The following is a 19708-nucleotide window of genomic DNA, read 5'->3' on the forward strand; positions in this document are numbered from 1 at the left end:
CCGAGATCCCTGCCACTTCCAGTCCAACAGGAGAGTGAGCAAGGTGATCAAGAGTGAGATGATCCCATTAATAATCAGTTCTCTTTTTCTTTCCAGCTCACCTGGTTGAAAACCAGTGGAAAAATATTCATGAATGTGTAGGCCAATAAGTAGAAGCATTACTGAGACTTGTCCTGACCATCATTCAGCTGACCACACAGGGGAAAATTTGCTCCCCAGAAATACCTACAATGATTGCCAATAATTTTTTCCAACACTGCGGCTTATGTAATTTCTCATGAAACATTACAATAATGTTTATAATTAACATCTGGGAAAAGTGGTAATCAACCTAAAAGTTTAGTGATTGAGTGTGAAGAATGTACGGTCTCATACCACAACACAAAAACAAACCCAAACTTACATAGGTTGAAAAAAGACCTAGGTCCATCAAGGTCAACCTTTCTAAAGAATAAAAAGTATATTGCTGTCCCAAGGATTCCTTGGGATTGACCATCAATGGGTAATCGTTAATTATAATAAGCTAGGCACTCAACGTAAAGATGAATTTTGATGACTTCTTTAATGCAGCCAAAGTAAAACGTTTCGGCCACATTCGGCCTTCATCAATTACAGACTGAAAGAAGTGGAGTGGATTCGTCCACAAGCGGTGGACACCGCGTCTTTACCAGGCACGAGTATGCACTAGGATTCTCGGACTCCTGACCACTGGGGTTTTCGATAGTACCCCTCTTTCTAATGTTTTTACAATACCGAGACGTGCCCTACCTATACCTACCCTACCCACGAATCCACTCCACTTCTTTCAGTCTGTAATTGATGAAGGCCCAATGTGGCCGAAACGTTTCACTTTGGCTGCATTCAAAAAGTCATCAAAATTTATCTTTAAGTTGAGTGCCTAGCTTATTATAATTTGCTTCATGGTGTGGGAACCTACTACGGCGCCTACTCTAGTAGTGCACACTGTCTCCTTTTCACATTGGGTAATCGTTAAGGCTCGGTGCTGGGTTTGCAGCCCTACATTTAGCGGATCTGATACGTTCCTGACAGTCAGTCCCCCCCGCCCATGAAACATTAATGGCCTGTCGGTGTTTTTTGTCTAAAATGTTTGTTTCTTCCAGAAAAGTTCCTATAAAACATACAAGATAACGGGTCAGATTCAACATTGCATTCCCGACAGGTTTTTTTTTTGGTGTAAATACCTCCCAATTAATGGCTTTTTTTATTTGCAACAAGTTCATGAAACGATTTGCGCCTATTTTTTCAAGTTGTCTTTTGCGGTTTAGTTCTTTTTACGATTTCTACCTCAATGTGGCTTTTCCAGATGTTTTAGACAGATTCAGGAAATGAAACTTTTTCAAAAAGTTGCAAAATTTGGTGCAACGCCATTCCATTTCTTAGCTCCACCCCCCCAAGTGATTTTATGTACGCCAGTTACAGTTGCGCATCTTTTTGCAACATTTTGCAAAACGTGAGAACTTTTCCGGTTAATAAAAAATTAAGAAAGCAATTTCGGGCTCTGCAAAAAAAAATTCATGAATCTTAAGCAAAAAATATGCATGGATTTTGTGCAAAAAAAAAAAAGTCCACGTGTAAAATGAAAGGCGACTTAAAAAAAACAAACCAGCAAATGATGAATTGGGCCCAATAAGTAGAGGTGGAAGACTTTATATAAGTCCTACAAATCTATGGTCCCACTTGGCTGTGCGATATGTGACACACCTCATAGCAAGACAACAGCAAAATGAAAATTGGTGAATCGGGGGGCTGACGTCTTGCAAAAGAATCGGAATAGTCATGATTATAGCAGGATTTTTTTTTAATAATTGTCTGACAGATGAACATCACACACAATGCTGCAATTATTGCTCTTATGATTCTTCCACCAACGCTGCGATACTTTGACCATAATGAATAGACAACATATTAAACATCCGTTCACATTGGGGATGCGTCCACAGCAAAATCTGCTATGTTACTTGTGACATGCGGGCTGCAGTTGCACAACTTGCTGGTCCTCATCCAACTACACTAAGGGTGTGTGCACACGTTGCGGATTACTCTGCGGATTTTTCAGCGCGGATTTAGCTAAATCCACAGGTTAAATGACCTGCGTTTTACCTGCGGACTTAGGCTAGTTTCACATTTGCGCTTTATAGCGCAGCGACGGCCTGCGCACGGCCGCCGCTAAGCCCCGCCCCCTGCCGGCTCCCTGCCCGCCTCTTCCGGTCATCACCGCCTTCTAGTGCACATGGGCGCTTGCGATCTGCGTACCCTATCTTTAGCATAGGGTGCGCAGATCGTGCGCTGGCCGTGTGCTAGCAGGATTTTGCCGTGCGTTGCGCACTTTTGAAGGTGCCCCCGTGTGCGCCGAATGCAGCATGTGCACTGCGTTTTTGATTTTAGGTTGACTTTCATTGTACTGTAAACGCAGCAGAATCCGCAGTGCGTGCACATACCCTAAATTTTGGCTGTGCCATGTTTGTCAGGACCAAAGTCTTTGTGCAGCCCAAACCTAACGTTCTACATGCCACGGAAAATATTTATAAAACATTCCGAGGTGTGTCTAATGAGGGAAATAGCCTCTGCCACATAAGTATTATTAATAGAAATTTCGGGACTATCTATGGACAACATCCTATCGTGCAGGAGAAGCCGAACAGATTGATATATAGGTTTGTAGGAAAAATATTCAGAATAACATATGATATTCATTGAAATCCCTTCTCATTTTGGGCAATCACTGATTAGGTCCGCCCACTGGACTCCTAAACCCAAGCAGGGATTTTAATGACTATATTACCAGATATCATGACTCTTTTCCCACAAAATGATATATCAGTCTGTTCAGCTCCAGATACTCTATACCAGTATGCCATTAGATTGCACAGTATTCCCAAACTGATAGGTTTCCTTTAATGGCAGATTATGGGGTAATCCATAGAAAAATGGATAAAGTTTGCCTTCAATTACATAGAAGCATGTACAAAAAACATTTTTCTAAAGACTAGCAACACAGATCTGCTGCACGCTCCCGCATTATTATAATTTTTCTGTACAATTGGAAACACACTTTAATAATCCCTCCCTAATCATATTTTTCAATATTATCGGATTTTACCATTATGTAGCTCAAGTAGCTGATATTTGAGGACTTGCAACTTATATTCTAGAACATTTCCATAACCTGTTAATTCACATTTGAAATATAGACCCCAAGGGCTGTTGTAACCTGATATTAATGAACGTTCGGTTAAGCCCCCTTTTTCTACTCTTGTTAATTAGTCCTGCAGAGTCAATGTACAGGCAGTCAACCGTGTAGATGAATGTGCTCGATGTAACTAACAAGGTTATATATAGATATCTGGGACATATTTGGAATACAATATCAATGTCATAGATACATCTGTCAGAAGTCTTCACACCTCAGCTATGTGACCATTCACACCTCATCCAGTGAGCCCAATAGGACAGCATGACATGCTATATATCACATGCCTGTGCCAATTAAAGGATTAATACCATATAGGAATAACGCATGGTAATGACTAGAGTTGAGCGACTTTGGTCGGATCGGGTTCCATGAAACCCGAATGAAACAAAATTTGAGTCGGATGAAACTGGTCCGACTAGAGCAAAAAAAAAGTCGGAGTTTCGTCCGAAACCCGACCCCAATGCAAGTCAATGGGGAATAAAAGTCGGCATTGAGTGGATGAAACTCCGACTTTTTTTTTGCCCTAGCCGGACCAGTTTCATCTGACTCAAATTTTGTTTCACTCGGGTTTCACGAAACCCGATCCGACCAAAGTCGCTCAACTCTAGTAATGACAGTTATTACAGTAATATACACTCACTGGCCACTTTATTAGGTACACCTGTCCAACTGTGTGTTAAGACTTAATTTCTAATCAGCCAATCACATGGCGGCAACTCAGTGCATTTAGGCATGTAGACATGGTCAAGACAATCTCCTGCAGTTCAAACCGAGCATCAGTATGGGGAAGAAAGGTGATTTGAGTGCCTTTGAACGTGGCATGATTGTTGGTGCCAGAAGGGCTGGTCTGAGAATTTCAGAAACTGCTGATCTACTGGGATTTTCACGCACAACCATCTCTAGGGTTTACAGAGAATGGTCCGAAAAAGAAAAAAAATCCAGTGAGCGGCAGTTCTGTGGCCGGAAATGCCATGTTGATGCCAGAGGTCAGAGGAGAATGGGCAGACTGGTTCGAGCTGATAGAAAGGCAACAGTGACTCAAATTGCCACCCGTTACAACCAAGGTAGGCAGAAGAGCATCTCTGAACGCACAGTGCGTCGAACTTTGAGGCAGATGGGCTACAGCAGCAGAAGACCACACTGGGTACCACTCCTCTCAGCTAAGAACAGGAAACTGAGGCTACAATTTGCACAAGCTCATCGAAATTGGACAGTAGAAGATTGGAAAAACGTTGCCTGGTCTGATGAGTCTCGATTTCTGCTGCGACATTCGGATGGTAGGGTCAGAATTTGGCGTAAACAACATGAAAGCATGGATCCATCCTGCCTTGTATCAACGGTTCAGGCTGGTGGTGGTGGTGTCATGGTGTGGGGAATTTTTTCTGGGCACTCTTTGGGCCCCTTGGTACAAATTGAGCATCGTTGCAACGCCACAGCCTACCTGAGTATTGTTGCTGACCATGTCCATCCCTTTATGACCACAATGTACCCAACATCTGTTGGCTACTTTCAGCAGGATAATGCGCCATGTCATAAAGCTCGAATCATCTCAGATTGGTTTCTTGAACATGACAATGAGTTTACTGTACTCAAATGGCCTCCTCAGTCACCAGATCTCAATCCAATAGAGCATCTTTGGGATGTGGTGGAACGGGAGATTCGCATCAGGGATGTGCAGCCGACAAATCTGCGCCAACTGTGTGATGCCATCATGTCAATATGGTCCAAAATCTCTGAGGAATGCTTCCAGCACCTTGTTGAATCTCTGCCACGAAGAATTGAGGCAGTTCTGAAGGCAAAAGGGGGTCCAACCCCTTACTAGCATGGTGTACCTAATAAAGTGGCCAGTGAGTGTATAAGGGCTCTATGTTCCCACAGTTCTTTGCTTCTATACGTACTTAGTATTAGATAGCTGTCTGCCAAGCCTGCAAAAACAGGAGCGAGCAGACAAAAAGCTGTCAGGTATCTCCACAACTTCAGGAGACAAAAGGATGACCATGTTGAAATCCACAATGCGTAACCATTGATACCACCAACTCCTCCTGTGATTGTCGGTGGATCATGCCACGTGTCGTAAATAGTCCAATTTACATTGAAATTTTGCGGAAAATTGAAGGCCTCGATGGTTTTTCTCAACTCACAGGTTGCCTACTGAAGGAACTCCCACTGATCCCAAGAAGGTAACTCTGATGTGCTCCATTAGAGCGGAGTAATGACTCAATATGTGCCACTCTCCATTCATTGTCTATTCATTGTCTCTATTCATTATTTATAGGATTGGCAGCGATCTCTGGCAGTTCCGTAGACAATGAATGGAATAATGGCGGCAGCTCCATCCTAATTGATGGCTCCCTTCTAATCACCAGACCTCTATAATCACAGCACCACTGCAGGTCAGGTTACTAGAAGAGCACGCCATCGGTTGTCTCCCGTCTGGTCACCAGACCTCTATAATCACAGCACCACTGCAGGTCAGGTTACTAGAAGAGCACGCCATCGGTTGTCTCCCATCTGGTCACCAGACCTCTATAGCCAATTAGAAGCTGCAACAGTGCAGGGACTTCCGGCCGGGGTCGACACCATTTCTGGTCCTGACGAAGGGAAGTATGCCTCCATTTAATATTTTTAATTAATTCCTGGCTTAAAAAAATAATTTGATGCATTCAGTGCTATTAGGTATAAGTTTCCCCGTTCACAGGGGAGTAACTATAATAGGTGCATGGGTTGCAATCGGAGCCTAGAGGACCCAAAAAGTCACTGTGGCCCCTAAGAAAAGATCATTACTATTGAAAATTTTGCAAAAATTCAGTCCCACAAACTTCAAGTTATACCACTGCCCATTCATACTTGTATATTTGACCGGTATTTTGCGTCCTCTTCTTAAACCAAAATCCATAGTGGATGCAGAAAAAAGAGAAGTATGAATGTTTCCATTACTTGATTATAACATACTGTATGTAAATCTTGTACAAATGTATGTCATCGTTTATATTTTACATTATTGACATTTTTTTTCACGCAGAATCCCATTTTCTATATTCTTGAGGGGCACATGAGAAGTTCCAATGTTCAACCTCCTCCACTGCTCTAGTTTCCTGTGCACAGTGTGAATTAAGGAGGCCATATGACATATCCGGAGACATGCCCCTCCATCTGCAGCCCTCTTATAGATGGGCTAGGCATCATGGGGTGACTTCAGAGAGATAGAAAATGGAACACAGCAAAAATAAAGCATGCTTTAGTGCCTAGACTATAATGAAGGTTATCATACATTGGTTTACATTAGTAAAATAACTACCCCTTAAATAAATGGAGTTAAATTACTAAACAGATATGCAAATGTGTAGGAGGCCTTCTAGTTTTTTTTAGACTTTGCAAACATTTAGGCATTCCATGTTTTTGAGTTGTTATTCCAGCTTTCCAGGTTCTACCATTACTTTAAGGGCTTGTGCAGATGACCTTAGCTTCAGTCCGAGTGCGATCCGTCAAAACATTGGATGGCGCTCGGAGCAATGTAAATCAATGAGTCCGAGCGCACGTCCAATTTTTTTTTCCTCAGACTGAGTGGTCTTAGGAAAAAATGTCACAGCATACATAATTCGCCTTCGATAATAATCGGAACGCACTAGGCCATTCAAGTCAATGAGTCCATGGCAAAATCGGATTGCACTTAGATGACATCCATATCCAATTTTCACAGACAGACTGAATCAAGAAGATGGAATTTTTTTTTTCTTTTGTTCTCCATATCAGAGAAAAAAGGGATCACACTTTGATGAATCTCTGGTCAGTGTGAAAAGGGCTTGGGATTCTTTCAAAGAAGTCGTGAAGAAATTTATAGGTAACAACAAAGATCAAAAATGTAAAGTCCATCGTGGAGAACATGTTGAAACGCTTCAAAGTCTTGGGTTGTTTGATGAATTTAAAGTGACATTTTTTACATTCCCATTTGGACTGCTTTCCTGAAAACTTTGGCGCTGTTAGCAAAGAGCGAGGAGAAAGATTTTATCATGATAGCAATGAGATGGAATGACGATAACCAAGGTAGACGGAACGAGAACATGATGGAGGACTACTGCTGGATGCTTCACAGAGAAGATCCACAGGCCAAACAGGCAGCTTCACCAGCAATCAGCACCAGCGATGCAGAGCAAGCGCGTCCCTGTGTACGTTAGTTACCAGCGCACTGATGCAGGGAGCTGGTAACTAAGGTACACATCAGGTTTCTAAGCACCGTGCGCTGCTTAGAAACCCTGCGTTTACCTTAGTTACCAGCGCGCTGATCTCTGGTCTCCCGCCTGTCACACGCAGCGATGCGTGCTGGCCAGCGGGAGACCAGCGATCAAAAAAATGTCCTGGCCATTTCAGGACGATCAGCGATACCCGGCAGGGGGGCCGGTCACTGGTCAGTGTCACACAAGCGATCTCGCTGTCGAGATCGCTGTTGCCTCACAAAACTTGTGACTCAGCAGCGTTCTCGCTAGTGAGATCGCTATGTGTGACGGGGACTTTAGCCTAAGTGTGTTTTGACCAAAAACAAAAACCTTAAAGGGTTTGTCCGGGCTTTTCACATAATCTCAGTACATATCTGGGCTGCAGAATGATGACAATAAGTAATTTACTTTCTGTCACTAGTTTGCACGGTTTTCTAGATATTCTGAACAGAACGTCCAAGGGGAGGTGTGTTATGGCATTGAAATGAGAACTAGTCGTAACCTCCTACTCTACTCCAAACATTCCCTCTATAGCAACAACCCCACCCTCCATAGCTACAGGCCCTCCCCGTCCATATGAAGCAGCCCTCATCACACAGTAACGAATCCTCCCCCTCCAGCAGCCTCACTGCAGAGAGCAGAGAGCTGCTCCTCCCCCAGACACACACTGAACAGTGATCTATGGAAAGTGAATCTAGTGAGGAGGGAAAATCATCCTGTATTCTGGGCCACTCCATGATTACAATACATAACTCATTATCAGTAACTCCTTCCCTCACTGTCCCAGGCTGCTGGCAGCAGTGAGAACAGACTGTGTGATGGCCAGTGATGGGGGTCTACAGCTTCTAATCTGCACAGGGGATGGCAGTCACTGATGTAATCTGTTGAGTGACAAAGTCTCTGCTGTGTGAAAGAGACAGCTCTGTGTCACTGATGTCTTCACACAGCAGCAGATTTGGTGCAGTGTAAGTGTGAGCACTGTGTCTCTAATGACACAAATACTGATGGGAGCAGCCTGTCCCATCAGCAGCTGTAACACTGTGAAGTGTTGGGGGGGTGTATGTATGTATGTATGTATGTATTGTGCTGCTTTCACAAATACAAGATCACTGCTGTGTTCTTTCCAATGCTGGAATGATGATACAGATGAGTGCTGGTGCAGTTTACTGCCAGCCAATGAGTGGGCAGTGGGTGGTGCTGGTCACTGGAGCTTGTTGGGAGTTTGGTGGAGCTTTGCACATACACTGCACCAAATCTGCTGCTGTGTGAAGACATCATTCACACAGCAGAGGCTTTGTCACAGAACAGATTACATCAGTGACTGCCATCCCCTGTGCAGATTAGAAGCTGCAGACCCCCATCACTGGCCATCACACAGTCTGTTCTCACTGCTGCCAGCAGCCTGGGACAGTGAGGGAAGGAATCACTGATAATGAGTTATGTACTGTAATCATGGAGTGGCCCAGAATACAGGACGATTTTCCCTCCTCACTAGTTTCACTTTCCATAGATCACTGTTCAGCGTGTGTCTGGGGGAGGAGCAGCTCTCTGCCCTCTGCAGTGAGGCTGCTAGAGGGGGAGGATTTGTTACTGTGTGAGGAGGGCTTCTTCATGTGGACGGGGAGGGCCTGTAGCTATGGAGGGTGGGGTTGTTGCTATAGAGGGCATGTTTGGAGTAGAGTAGGAGGTTACGACCAGTTCTCATTTCAATGCCATAACACCCCCCCCTTGGACGTTCTGTTCAGAATATCTAGAAAACCGTGCAAACTAGTGACAGAAAGTAAATTACTTATTGTCATAATTCTGCAGCCCAGATATGTACTGAGATTATGTGAAAAGGACATCCCCTTTAAATGAAATCTGAGACTATATTAAAGAGAGATTTCTAGAAGCTTGTAATACAGATTATTGGTATAAATATGGGGCCCTTATGAATTTGACGAAGGTAGTGGTTCCCTACACCTCAAATCTTATTCCAGCAGGGGCGGGAATAAGATTTGTGGCAAGGCACTCGCTCGTTCATGCCTCATAAAGATCGGCATGAAGATGACTGGTCTTGATTTAATCGGCGCCCTGGTGTTTTGCACACCACTGAGCTGTCCAAAACAAACTGTCTAAGTCACCCATAGCAACCAATCATAGCTCAGCTTTCATTTTATCAACTGCTCTGATAAATTGAAAGCTGAGTTGTGATTGGTTGCTGCGGGCAACAAAAGACAGTTTTCATAAATCTGCCACACTTTTCCCTAAAAGCAATTCTAGAAAAATAGCTACTTAATACAATATCCCATAGAACGTGGTACAAATGGGGTACATTTATTAAACTGGCTAAAATTTAAAAAAAAAAAAGTCTTAGCTGCCCATATCAACCAATCAAAACACAACTTTCATTTTACCAGAGCTGCTAAAAAAATTAAATCTGCTCTATGATTGGCTGATACGGGCAGTAATAACAGGTTGTTGATGTTTTTAGACAGTTTTGGTAAATGAGGCCAGAATTCACGTGAAAAGACATTTGTATAAAATACACAGCATACAGATATAATTGAGCCCCATAGGAGGCCGTGAGTTTTGTATTACATAGTTGCATCGCTTAGAGGCTGCATGGAGCAGTAAATTGATTAGCTCACAACATGGCCATCTTAAAGGTGTTGTCTAGTTAAAATACGTTATCATCTATCTACAGGTGATAACAAGCCTTCATCCCTGTTGCAAGAAGATTCAGCAGCTATGATGCCCGACCACCACTTAATTCATTCCCTAAGGGGTAGATGGTAAAAGGCAAGCGCAGCACTTGGCATCCCCGTAGTGAACTAATGGAGCAGTGGTCGAACAGCGGTTCTGGCCTAAGGGAGATAAAAGTTCCCATTTCTGACATTCTGTGTTGGTCCCAGCAGCCAGACCCCTACTACTCAACAAATTGTCATCTATCTGAATTACTAAGATAGCAAGTTATCCCCTTTCCATTCATATTTATCTCCTGTCCGTATCACAGTTCTGCAAGGGTAAAAGGGTTTGAGGTGATTTTTATATACCTTTGATCACTGAACTCAGTAAAAATATCAAAAAAATTCCATCGCATACAGTTTTTTCACAAACACTGACTTAATAGGCTTTTTCTTGCACCATACTTTGACCCCTTTGTGGGACCTTTAGTGGATGCTTTTGGCATCATTAGATTTGTTACCAATAGTTTTTCATGGTACAGAAGCAGAGAAAAGGAATTCCTTCCATACTTTTATCAAGATGGTGCTCTAATGTATTGCAGTGATGTTATGGATTCATCAAATAAAAAAGTCTGAAAGCTGTGCTGCTGCACAATTGCAGCTAGTATGCTTCAGCGCCTTTAGGGCATTCTGTGCGCTTGAAGGAATGCTATGAGAATTTAGACTTTATTCTCAAGAAACTTAACTATGAGTATCAGGGATGGTCATTATGTGGAGATCTGAACGTTCTCTCTTTGCTCTATGGGCATCAAGGAGTATACACAAAGTATCCATGCTTTTTGTGTGAATGGGACAGCCGGGATAGGACTCATCACTGGTGCCAAAAACATTTGCCAATGAGAACATCTTCACAACGTGAACTCAGGAACATAGTTGCGGAAAGTTTAGTTGAGCCCACCAATGTTCTCCTGCCACCACTCCTCCACATCAAGATTGGACAGATGAAGCAGTGAGTGAAAGCTCTACTGAAAGGAGAGACTTTTAAGTATCTGTGTTCCAAGATTCAGGGACTCTCTGAAGCAAAACTGAAGGAAGGCATTTTTGTGGGTACGGATATTTGGAAACTCATGAAGGAAAACATGTTTGAAATAGAATGAAAGCTGTTGAGAAAAGGGCTTGAGATTCTTTTAAAGAAGTTGTGAAGAAATTTCTAGGTAACAACAAAGATCCAAAACTTAAATCCATAGTGGAGAACATTCTGAAATGTTTCAAAGCCTTGGGTTTTCTGATGAATTTGAAGTTACATTTTTTACATTCCCATTTGGAATACTTTCCTGAAAACCTTGATGCTGTTAGTGAATAGCAAGGAAAAAGATTTAATCAGGATATCAAGGTAGAACGAGAACATGATGGAGGGCTACTGCTGGATGCTTCACAGAGAAGATCTGCAGGCCTTCTATAAGGCTAAGTGCACACGTACCGGAACTCTCGCGGAAATTACCGCGAGAATTCCGGAATTCCAGTCCGCGGGAAAATCGCATTTTAAATTCCCGCGATTTTCCCGCGGAAAAACTAGCATTTTGCAAGCGTATTTAGCTTGCAAAATGCTAGCGTTTTCCAAGCGATCTGTAGCATCGCTTGGAGAACTGATTGACAAGTTGGTCACACTCGTCAAACATAGAAACATAGTGTTTGACGAGTGTGACCAACTTTTTACTACTGAGGCTGCCTATGCAGCATCAGTAGTAAAAGATAGAATGTAAAAAAAAAATAAAAAACGGTGTTATTCTCACCCTCCGACGTCCCGCGCAGCTGTTCCCAGTAATCCTTTGCGAAAATGCCCGCGATGACGTCAGTTCTCGCGGGATCGCGACGTCTCGCGATGACGTCGCACGAATGACCGCGAGACTTCGCGATCCCGCGAGAAGGGACGTCATCGCGAGCATTTTCGCAAAGGACTACTGGGAACGAGAGCGTGGAGAGAAGCGGGAAGGCTGCGCGGGACGTCGGAGGGTGAGAATAACAATATTTTTTATTTTAAATTCTATTTTTTACAGGGATATGGTACCCAAAGCCCGGAGGACAGTCTCCTCTCCTCCGGACCGTGGGTACCATCCGCAATTGTTCTGCTTACTTTCCGCATGGTGTGCACAGCCACATGCGGGAAGTAAGCGGAACAATGTATTCCTATGGGTGCGGGATCGCCGCGATTCCGCAAATTAATGAGCATGCTGCGGTTTTTACCGCGAAGCGATTCCGCCGCGGTAAAACCCGCAGCATTAGCACAGCATTGCGGAATCCCATAGGAATGCAAAATCGCGCAGTTAAAACCGCCGCCGAAATGCGAAAAAAACGCCACGTGTGAACTCAGCCTAAGAGAAAAGATATCTAGAGACGCAGTGAAGAGAAAAGCAAAAGGCGCCAAAACTAATTTCCCATAAAGTTGCAGAATGAATTTTTAATACATATATATACAGTATATATATATATATATATATATATATATAGTACATTTTTGGCTACCATAAATGTTTTTCTTGCTCATCTTGCTTGTACGTAATTTAATCAATACGTGATGGTTAAAAATGGAAGTGTTTTTTTTTTTTTTTTAAATCAGGGCATAAGAAAAGATAAGAATCAGTGGTTGGATTTGAAACAATTTTCATGAACCCAAATTTTGTATACCTGTGTAATTAAGGATCACTGGGAGTCCGGCCTCTGGGACCCTCAGCAATCTCGAGGAAGAGGTTCTTGAAGATGGGAACCAGGCTCTTCAGCCCTGTTTGAATGGAGTGGTGGTACACATGGACAACCTGTGCTCCATTCATTCATTGTCTGTGGGACTGCTGTAGAATAGGTCTGGCTGTCCAAAGCATAATATTTTGCCTACAATGTTCACACAGCTATTAAAAACGGTTAAAAAAAATCAACACACTAGTAACACTGGCATGTACGCCAGATGTGTTGAAGAAGGGGAGGGGAGACGATATAGATGAAAGAGATGGGTAGCGGCTGTATTAGAACTGTTTCCCATTATTGAACCAAGTGGAGGTTAAAAGAAGACAAACAAAAAACAGAAAAGTTCCTCTCTGATCTCAAGATTTTGACAAGAATTTACACCATTTCATCTTGCACATCCATTTGTAAAAGTGGAGGTGAAATGGCGGCTGACTGTCTGATACTGATTTAGGCACATTTATGATCTGTATTGCAAATTAGGAAGTCAAAAGACATTCATTGCATGTCCATAGGATATGATAGAGCTCTGCAAAGGAATACGTGGATTTCGTCCGCGCTGCCCAAATGATAAAATTCCAGAAGATTATTAAGGTTTGACAGTGGTTTATTCTACGCGTTTCAAGGTTTTTTGCAACCTCTTCTTCAGGAAATACCACCTGGTGGTATTTCCTGAAGAAGAGGTTGCAAAAAACCTTGAAACGCGTAGAATAAACCACTGTCAAACCTTATTAACCTTCTGGAATTTCATCATTTGGGCTGCGCGGACGAAATCCACGTATTCCTTTGCAGAGCTCTGTTTCAGATAGTCGGTGACCGACTTGTGGATCTGCAGCAGCCCTTATCTATACATGCTTTGAATACCTACTACCAGGTGAGCAGTTTTTTGTCAAACCGCTTTACTTTATTTGTGGGATAAGACCCTATATTGCGCTTGTGTCTCCCTCTTTCCTCACAATACATAGGATATGATAGAAATTTCTGCTAGACAAGGTATCACCTCCTCTGACCTCTGTACTTAGCTATTTCTGTAACTGATCTTCAGGCCTAAAATGCTCCCCTGCCTCCCGGCTTCGTGCTTGCTGGGGGCAATGTACTTCTGATGATTGTCGGTTGGGACCAGCAGCATAGTTGCACCTATAGCTCGATCTGTGTGCTCTTACCTAATGTAAGTAGAGACAGATTTACTCCTGCAGCATGCAAGAAGCGCAGGGAAGAAGCTAGCATGATCCAGTGATGAGACCAACTTCAGAGAAGCGCTTGTAAGCTCTACAGCAAATAGCTCGTAAGCGCGCTCTCCTTGCCTAGGAGATCAGTTACCGCTGATCGACTGCAGAGGAACCGGTAATCTATGCAAAAAGCACTACACGATGGAATTAAAAATTCCTCCTTTCTTGAGAATGGAGAGGAGTTTTAATAAGTTATTTGCATTTTACCTCTTCATGACGAGTGAGCTGCTATTTTAGCCAACCGATCATACACTGCCACAGTCTGAAATTAAGTTGGTCAAGATTGATTTTTTTTCATCTGATAATTGGACGAAAGATCTTTCTGTTGAAAGATTTTCCCGGAAGGATTGATCAGTGAACATGTATGGCCAGGTTGGACGACTGTGACAGCCAACACAGAGTAAAATGTGTGGCTGCATCGGTGTAATCGTTCACCAATCATTCTTTCAATGGTCGTTCAGCTATCAAACTTCTCTTATCTAGCGTGTATGACCACCATAATGATGACACTCTTATGGCACACTTTACTTATCACTATGTTCTTTTGAGTCATATGTGCCTACCAAGGGAAACCCTTGCAGGGCTCATCTAAAGGACCACACGTTTGAAATGTGTTCTTCTAAAAACAAGAGCATATCTTTTAGAAAACCATTTCATTTCAAACTTTTGTTTTGGCCTAAATTTATCTGAAAGGAAATGAACCACAATTATAGCCTTGTCCATATGGATGACAGGTCACCTGACTGCAGTGGTTCACACCATGGTTGAAACATTATCGCAATGGCCCATAATGAATTGCTGTCCTGTGGCATCTGTATGGGTGGCATGTCCGCCTACAGAGGGGTAACCAACCAACAGCAGGACGAAAGCTCCATGACAGCCACTAACGAGAGAGGAATACCTACTGTAATACTCTATACCATGGACATTACACACTTGTCCCTCTATGGTTACTGACTACAAATAATCCTTTTTGTAGTCTGATTTTACAGTCAAAATCTGGATTTTACTTAAAAAAACAATAAAGAGATTTTTGTCAGTGAAGGTTAATTTTACAGTCTAATTACATGCTTGCTCGTACACAAATGTCTAAATTCAGAAGCTGAAAAATAAAATAGATTTAATACTAGTACACTAGTATTATAGTCTGGTGTATATAGGCCTTTTTTTTAGAGAAATACGGTGGTGGAAAATAGCATTTAAATAGAGGAGTGAATCACCAAAGTGGTTTATATTAATTACATGTATATATGCTGAATAAATAAATATATATATATATACACATATATATATATTACATATGCTGTATATATATATATATATATATAGTACTTGCATACATAAATATATATATACATTACATATGCTGTATATATATATATATATATATATATATATATATATATATATTTATATGTGTGTGTGTATATATAGTACTTGCATACATATATCCATAGATAAAAAAGTGCTGTGGTGCTTAATTAGGGATACATGTACATATGCACTATATAATTGGGGCACCACTATATTGCATAAAGAAGACCCCTACACACCCTGCTGAAACGTTGTGTACTTGGGCAAAATAAAATGCTTTTTCATTCGATTTAGATAGTAGTGCTGCCTTCTTTTGGAGGTTTACATTTGGTGATTTTTTTGGGGATCATGGATTCTAAATGCCTTCAAATGCATTTTTTAATTAATGCTGCTTTTATCTTTTTATATTTTTAAATAGTTTTTTTTTTTAATTTTAGGTAAAGGAATTTTAGTGTTGTTTTATTCTTTGTTAAAAAATGAACATTCATATATCTTCAATTAACTTTTTTTTAGACCACATATTGCTTTCTCTGAATGTTTGCTTTTATTTTCCTTAGAAATGATCATTTTCCCTGGTCATCATTTTTTTTTTACTATTATACGTTATGTATCTCATAAATTCCTGAGTTAGGCAAATTGCGGATTTTTTTTGTGGAAATTAATCTATACTAATATAGTATAAATTACAATATTTATCATTGTTGAGTTTTTTTTTGTATTATTATTATTATTATTTTGGGTAAACTGATGTTTTCATTTGCTAATTCTAATACTTATGTATACAGATCCTAGAGCAGCGATTCTTGTCTGTAGCCATGTATTTCAGATCACTAATTTGTGATTTATTGGCGATCCGGACATCCTGAAAATGGTCCAGCGTTAGAGATGTTTGTAGCCCCCCCCCCCCCCCAGTCGTTGGCTGTCTTTGGCTGCCAACAAGCACAATATTGATTATGGCCATGGAAAACTAGAGGTCACCCTCCATTTGATATAAAGCAAACACTGTTTCATGCCATTCCAAACATTTATGACATGGGCAGATAAAGTGACTAGACTGATGTCATTAGAGATTCGATAACCGTGCTCGCCTCTATATCTGTACGTTGAAGTCATATCCCAACCATAAAGTCTCCACCGTGCCACCTGATCGCTCTCCTCATACATTCCGCATAATGATGACACCGTCTACTGAAAATGTCACCAACCTATAAGGCATCATCCATACCAGGGTTATTACAAGGGACCAGCTGCTCCCAAAACCACAGATGTGGGCTTCCTTCCCCGACCCCCTACGTCTCCCTCCCTTGCAAGGATCACCTTGCAGCTCTCCAAACTAAAATGAAGGGGCTGGTTAGAGAATGAAAAACAATCCATCACTCTTGCTGAGCCCACTCCTTCCAAAAAAAGCATCAGTGGAACATCTTGAGCTGCGTGTGTAGGGTGGGAGAACTCTGGTGGGGAGCACCTGTTCAGGGGCCAGCTGGGCAGACTTGCTAGACACACAAGGAAGCCAGCCGGATGGCTTCCTTGCCGCAGTGCTAACTACTACTATTGCCGTCGTTGTTTCCTTACCCGATAATGGTAAACGTGGAGATTTTTGTTTCTTAAAAGCAACAAACTGTTTCAAAACAATAGGAAGTTTAAGAAATATATGATCGGTGCATCAAAAAAATCCACATGATATTACCTTTCTCTGCTGCTTTTCCCACGCAGGGTCTAGGAGAAGATCCCTATCCCAGTCTTCTTCCTGATGCATGTAGTCTTCTTCTGTAATAGTGTATGAATTGGCATATTGTAGATGTGGATCAATGGCCGTCATCTTTGCGCTCGCCCTTCCCTTGCTCGCTCTTTAATTATTCTTGGCTTTGAATTTCAAGGCTCCTGCAGCCCCCGGCCAGCAGGTAGTGGCTTAAGAAATGTATTGCAGTAGTAGGTAGTTGGGAGATCTAACCCAGGAATCCCCTCTTCAAATTGCTTGCTTCCTCCTTACCAGCCTGCCGTCCCTGGTCAAAAAAAATACACGTGACCTATTGCCCATAAGTACCATTAGCTGAGTACCATGTGGTCACATAGGCACCCATAAATGGTGAGTGGGTGGTCTAACAAAACCCCTCCTTCGATCATCTGCCCTATGAGTTCAGACCTCATGAAAGTTTGGACGAAAGTTTTTTATAGGGTTATTACACTTATTTTGCGGCCGGTCACATTAGTAATATCAATTTTTAAAAGATCTGTGTCACCTGCTTCACTTTATAACTCCCAAGTTCTTAAGATCTCTCAAGGCTACTGTATGTGACATCTGTCATGATGTCACATCTACAGAAATAGCCTTCTCCCTCCTTGCTGTCTTCCCTTGGCATACACTTAAACTGCTAGCACTTTCAGCGTCCAAGAATAGTCCAGCAGTAAAACAAATACTCCCTGTAAATAGCAAGTATGTGACTTTCATACTGCATCGGAGACGGGTTATCCCTAAAAATTCTTCAAAACTAAGAAGCTAAAGAAAATATAGAGGGCACCAAAGGGCGACAAGTCTGGGAGCAAATAATAGCAAAAGATATTTCAGTGTTCTCATGACAATGTTGTGTTGCTTGAGTGCAAAAGAAAAGTAGGAATTAATAGTATTTTGTTCTTTTCTTTTTGCATTTGCTACTGAATAAACTGCACTTGAAAGACCAGAACTTCTGTTGTGAGTTGTTCACGGACCATTGTTCTATAGTTCATGTCCCCAAACACTCACATTCTAATGTCCTGCACCACTGGTGGACACAGACAGAAAAGGGCCCATAATAATGTACCATTGTTTTGTAATTGGAAGTGGCCCCCTCACCTCTTGGGCCCTTGTGTGGCTGCGCAGGAAGCGGCAATGATATTTCCACCCCGTCTTATATACATCAGTGACCGCCAGTGCCCCTCTAACGGTGTCTGAACTTAAACATAACCAAATGCCAAGAACACACCAGTGACAGCCATAGTGCCCCCATAACTGTGTTAACCACAGTCCTCTTCTAGCAATGCGTGTCCCTAAACATTCACAACCTAATCTCATGAACACGTCAGTGACAGCCACAGTGCCCCCCTAACAGTATTAACTATAGTGCCCATCTAAAAGTGTAAGCATGTAAGCCCAACCAAATGACCTGAACACATCAGTGTCAGCAAGGACCAGGACAAAGTATTTGGGTGCCCTAGGCAGGCGAAGCCAATGGCACCCCCTCCCACCGTAAAGCAAAGGAATGGCTCAGAGACTAAGGTAACAGGACCCTAACGCACCTCCCCCTCTACCTTCGATGGGTTAGGTAGCAAACTCTGATGACCACTTCCACTAGAATTGTTACCTTTTTCACAAAACAATGTCATGAAAACTAAAAAAATAGTGGTCAACTTTAAGGATACGACTTAACAGGGAGTGCAATTTCAAAGTTAGATACAGAATCAATTATTTTTTGAGGGCTAGTTACACAATACAGGGGGGGAAAAATAGCAATATTCATCCCTGACGTCCTATAATCCTATATTATATGGGGCTCATTATACTGTATGGAGCATTATATGGGTCCATTATTCTGTATGGTGCAATATATGGGACTCATTATACTGTCCGGAGAAATATATGGGGCTCATTATCCTGTATGGAGAAATATACGTGGCTCAATATACTGTATGGAGCAATATACAGTATGGTGCTCATTCTGTATGGAGCAATATATGGGGTCCATTATACTGTATGGAGCAATATATGAGGTTCATTATACTGTATGGAGCAATATATGGGGTACATTATTATATATGGAGCTATATATGAGGTCAATTATACTGAATTGAGCAATATATGGGGTTCATTATACTGTATGGAGCAATATATAGGGTCCATTATTCTGTATGGAGCACTATATGAGGTCCATTATACTGAATGGAGCTATATATTAGGCTCATTATACTGTGTGGAGCAATACATGGGGTCCATTATTCTGTATGGAGCTATATATGGCGACCATTAATCTGTATGGAGCAATATTTGGGGCTCATTATACTGTATGGAGCACTATATGGGGCTTACTATTCTGTATGGAGCGCTATGTGGAGCCCATAATACTGTATGGAGGACTATACTGTCCGGTTTCTGAGCTATTGTAGAATTTACATTATATATCACTCATGTAATGTAAGAAGTAAGTGAAATCTTTGGTATTGTACTATACCTATATTTCTCTGCCGGATGTGTGCATCATGAATCGTGGTATGTGTTACAGAGGCCACTGAGACTCTTTCTCCCGAGGCCCATGAAAACCGGAGCCGGCCCTGGTTGACACCCTACAGTAGATGTCACCATTC

The 19708-nt window shown here is 42.0% G+C and overlaps 1 protein-coding gene across 1 annotated transcript in view; it reads right to left on the reverse strand.

The window, feature by feature from the left end:
- ACTN3 (actinin alpha 3) overlaps nt 1–17387 on the reverse strand; it is an 82198-nt gene extending 64811 nt beyond the window's left edge. The window contains exon 1 of the mRNA XM_073578493.1: nt 17061–17387. Within this exon, the coding sequence (XP_073434594.1) occupies nt 17061–17192 (132 nt within the window). The 5' untranslated portion in view covers nt 17193–17387. The remainder of the gene's footprint in view (nt 1–17060) is intronic.
- Between the last annotated feature and the right edge of the window lie 2321 nt (nt 17388–19708).

This window comes from Dendrobates tinctorius, unplaced genomic scaffold, assembly GCF_039654945.1.
Source record: "Dendrobates tinctorius isolate UK_male_01 unplaced genomic scaffold, ASM3965494v1 ptg000059l, whole genome shotgun sequence".
In the NCBI taxonomy this organism is placed as follows: Eukaryota; Metazoa; Chordata; class Amphibia; order Anura; family Dendrobatidae; genus Dendrobates; species Dendrobates tinctorius.